General features: G+C 36.5%; 1 protein-coding gene across 1 annotated transcript in view; it reads left to right on the forward strand.

Moving 5' to 3' along the window:
* The window catches only part of GORAB (golgin, RAB6-interacting), a 30,362-nt gene extending 26,983 nt beyond the window's left edge, over window positions 1-3,379 (forward strand). The window contains exon 5 of the mRNA XM_012657739.1: window positions 1,951-3,379. Within this exon, the coding sequence (XP_012513193.1) occupies window positions 1,951-2,398 (448 nt within the window). The 3' untranslated portion in view covers window positions 2,399-3,379. The remainder of the gene's footprint in view (window positions 1-1,950) is intronic.
* Window positions 3,380-4,870: the final 1,491 nt, after the last annotated feature.

The following is a 4,870-nucleotide window of genomic DNA, read 5'->3' on the forward strand; positions in this document are numbered from 1 at the left end:
GTGTAATACAAAAACTGAAATGAGAGGAACTGTGTGGTTTCTAAGCATTGAAGAGAATAGCCTTTAATTCCGATGGCATGTCTATGAAATTGCCTCTTGTATCCTACAATGAAACCCCCTTTTTTTTTAACCTGAGCTGGTTTAACTGAATATCTATTCTTTGCTTCCAAAATAAGCCTTGACCAAAACAGGGACACACGTAGGAATGACAGAGGAAAATTTTGAACCCTGGGTTCTCTAAAATAAAAGCCTTTTATTTTTTTCACTGTATTTCTTTCCAAAATAGAGAATCTTAGAGTAGGAGATATATCTGTTTCTTTTTTGCTATAACTCTTATACTAGAAGCTACTTATTACATTGAGTTAATATAGGCAGTCATAACAGGTATGGCATCATGGCCTTCGCAACTATTAGTGGTCATTAAATTAAAGAACTAGTTGGTAAATGGGAATCAATCTTTTTTCTTGCAAGAGAGGAAGAATCCTCTTATTGCAAAAGAAAAGCAACAAATTATATGGAAAAGGCAAAAGATAATGAATAAAGATATAACTTTTCTTTTTGTACCAACCTCAGGGAGAAAACAAAGAGGAGATTGCAAAGTGACTTCTCCAGTAGAATTACCCTACTTCACATAAGACTGGCATTACCTATCAATGGAGTTTATGTATGTGTAAATATATAAAATTTTCTAATAGAAGTGTAACAGTCTGTTGCTGAGTGGAGGAGGGTGAGAACAGCTTAACCCAGGGATTCTCAACTGGGAGCAGTTTTGCTCCTTTAGGAACATTTTGGCAATATTCTTGGTTGTCACAGCTTTGAAGTGGTACTGGCAACTAGTGGGTCGAAGCCAATGGTGCTGTTTACCATCCTACAACATACAGGACAGCTCCTCACAACAAAGAACGATGTGGCCCAAATTGTTAGTAGTGCCAAGGTTGAGAAATCCTGCATATGGCTCTCCTGAAGTTTTCTATTCTACTTCATATTTACTTTCTGGGCCGGGTGTGGTGACTCACGTCTGTAATCCTAGCACTCTGGGAGGCCGAGATGGGAGGATCGCTTGAGGTCAGGAGTTCGAGACCAGCCTGAGAAAGAGCCGAGACCCTGTCTCTACTAAAGATAGAAAAAATTAGCCAGGCATGGTGGCGCGTGCCTGTAGTTCCAGCTACTTGGGAGGCTGAGGCAGGAGGATCACTTGAGCCCAGGAGTTTGAGGTTGCTGTGAGCTAACCTGACGCCATGCACTCTAGCCCGAGTAACAGAGTGAGACTCTGTCTCAAAAAAAAAAGCATAGCATATTTACTTCTTCCTCTCACCCAGCATCATTTTGCTGGGTGTGCTCTGTCCCATTTATATTCAGCTCCCAACCACTGTCTATAGCCTTCTCTTCCATCAAAATTTTTCTTTTCTAATCTGTTAATCAAGAGATACAGATTTTCTACTTTCTTCACCTCTTATTGTTTTACCTCTCATAAATTTAACTAGTTGTGTGCTGGAGCTAGCTTGCATTGGCTCATGAGAGCAGATTTTGTGTGTCTCTTCCCAATTCTGCATTTAGTGGTGTCGCATTGGTAGCCTGAAATTGGTCAGAGTGGTAGTGTTTATACCGCAGAAACTGGCAAATGCTGTAAATCAGGGTTCCTCCCTCACCTGGGAGTTAATACACCCCTGAATTAACCTTCTTAGCGCCTTCACTCAAGCACAGCTTTGGGAAGAAGAAATGAGTGCAGAAGAATGTTGTTGTATCGGGGGCATCCAAATAAGGACGTTGTGAAAGTTCAGCAGCCATAACCTAGTTTGTCTAACATGTAGATTGTGAAGCATTAATGTCCGTATCTTCATTATATATTTTTTCCCCAGTTTTGTAATGTAATTATTGTGTCTAGGCCCTCTTTTGAATATCTTCTTCAATGGAAAACTAATGGAACAATCTTTGTACCTGTCCTTACAGCAAGCGATTTGACAGGGCTGAAACAGAGTACATTACAGCAAAGCTAGATTTACAGCGCAAGACCGAGATAAAAGAGCAACTCACTGAACATCTTTGTACGATCATACAGCAAAATGAGCTCCGAAAGGCCAAGAAGTTGGAGGAGTTGATGCAGCAGTTGGACGTACAAGCTGATGAGGAGACTCTGGAGCTTGAAGTGGAGGTAGACAGATTGCTGCGTGAACAAGAAGCAGAAGCAGGGAAACAAACAGTTGATTTAGAAAGGCCATTTCAGCCCGCTGGGGAGAATGTGACATTAGGATTTGCTAAAGAGGACAAAAAACATCAAGAACAAGCTGTTTCCCCAAAGGTAGACAAACAGCGTGCAAATTCCAATAGCATCCCCCTTCTTAGTCCAGACGGCCCAAATCAAAAAGTTAATGACATTTCAGCTGCTCTGGGCACGTGAAGTGCTAGTGTTCTTTTCAACTAATATGGTATTCAGTAAAGTATAATTTCTGCAGTAGATTATGCCCTGACCTCTGATAAAAGCCTCTTTAAAACAATGTTAATTTTTGAATCCATGATTAATTTTAGTAGATTAACATGTTTGACCATTCTAAAATCCCAAATTATAGTAATTTTATATCTGGGGCATATTTCACCTTGATTTTTGGTCCAGTTCTTTCAGTTTTCTTTTTACCCCTATTACTGGGTGAAAATAAGTGACTTAAAAGGATGGGGGAAATAATTACGTGGTTAGAGTGTTTTTAGACCAGCTAAATATAGAAAAGTAAAATGGAAAATAATTCTCAATACCTAATCGAACTCATTTATCTTCCCCTGGGAGAAGTATCGAGAATGGAAGTCCTATTTTATGTAATCAGTAAAAAAACACAAAAATCACTATGTGAAAAAAAGAAAGGCAGGAAGAAAAAAAAAAGTAGCACATTGAATTACCTATCTGGATCTTACTAGAATTGCAAAACACATCTTAGAAACTGCAGTTAATGTAAAGAAACAGACAACTTAAGCCAACATTACTATTGTCTTCAATCTGCCTTTAAATGGTTTTAGTTTACAATCTGAGTTTTGGTTCGTTGATACACATACTATATATAGTAATTTTACTATTAATATATTGTCTTTAATCAGTGAATTGATTACATTCAGACAAAACATTGCTAAAGTGAAGCTGAGAATAATATAGAATATGTTATTACTACTTTTGATTGTCCGAAAAACTGACATATTTTCTTTCTAAAGTTATCTATTAATATAAATGTGTGTTTTATATGTTGGGCATAAATTATCCTGTCATAAAGCATTTAAATTGTTAAAATGCTGATTTTCTTATTACTTTAATAGTTTATTAAATTCCTATCACTAATACTTGACAACTACGTTGTGTTATATGTGAACGTGTAAAAAAATATTGTAGTTTTGTCACAAAGTCTGAATATTACATTAAATTATGATCTGTTTATCAGAAATTCCAAAAAGTAAAATATTACATTTTAAGTCTTAAAAAAAAGAACTATCATAAAAGAAGATAAGGACAAGTATAATATTATATCTATAAAAATTTCTAAAAAAGTTAGAGGCATCCTATTTTTGAATGACTTTGTTTGAGAGCATTATCTTCGGGTAATATGGATGAACTTTGTATTTTTTATATTACATACTTTGAGTTGAAAGTTTAACTTTGCATTACCGACTTCTCTAAACAGAAGCATTTATATAAATAGTTGTGTTTGTTTATGAATGACATACATAAAAATTGAAAGCTTCATTGTCCAAAGCACTCTTATTTTTATAAGGAATAAAGTCTTATGTATTTATACATGGTCTTTCATTTACCTTAAAAAGAAGTTTCAAACAGTTTAATAGTGTGTGGTGATAACGCATCTTCAGATCTCCGTGTGGTAGATACAGTTACCTACTTTTGTATGAGCCTCTATTAAGGAAAATTCATTAATAAGTGAGGTTTTATAATATTGGTTAAAAACAGGTACATATGTACAATCTTAATTCTCTAAGTACTAATAAGATATATGAAAAAGTGAGAACCAAGAGAGAAATGAGTTGGATGAGACCTCAGAGACGATCCGATTTGATCACCTTTTTTACAGTGAGAAATCTGAGGGCCAGAGATTTCACTAGCAGCTTGTTGGGCACCAAGCTCATTTTAAACTTAAAATGTTAGTAAAGTTGCAGTTCTACACTCCAGATGGATCTCTTACTTAGGCTGTGAAGATCACTGAATTCCCTCCACTTGGAAATTTTGCTTTATAATCCATTCACTTTTAGACCAGGATTGTGTGTGTGTGCCTGTGAGATATGCTTTCAAATATTGCTATAAAAGGTCCACTGAAACTGTTACTCTGAAAAATTGTTATCTTGCTGGGCTTTCCCAGGGTGGTATCAGAGTGCTCAGGTGATGATATAAGGGACAAAATTGTGTTGCATCAGTTTTATACAAAGGCAGCTGCATCCCACGTGTGGGAGGAATAAGAGCACATGGGTGAGAAGAGGGGGCTCACTGCTATGAGACCATATGCGCTGGCTCCAGGACAGCCCTGCCATAGATACCTTTTAACATAAAATATAGCACTTTGGAAAGGCTTTCATACATAAATTCACAAATGCACAATAATGGTGAATTTCTGTGGCAGACAATTATTTGTTCAGAATTACAGCCATGAGTTTACTGAACACTTTGTAGAGCCGTCCCTCTCTGGTGTTGAACTTCTTTCTTGCTTCCGTTTCTCAAAGAGTTAAAGCGGAAGGTTATCAGGGTTCTTAATGATGTGAATAATTTAGGAGCCAATTACTTTGCGTTATCTCACTTGTTCTATTTAAAAGATAGTCTTTACCAAATGGTAGTAATTTTCACTTACCTTAAAGCATAGTTCACTTGGGTAAACTTGAATTCCTGAAT

This window comes from Propithecus coquereli, unplaced genomic scaffold, assembly GCF_000956105.1.
Source record: "Propithecus coquereli isolate 6110/MARCELLA unplaced genomic scaffold, Pcoq_1.0 Scaffold56, whole genome shotgun sequence".
Classification (NCBI taxonomy): Eukaryota; Metazoa; Chordata; class Mammalia; order Primates; family Indriidae; genus Propithecus; species Propithecus coquereli.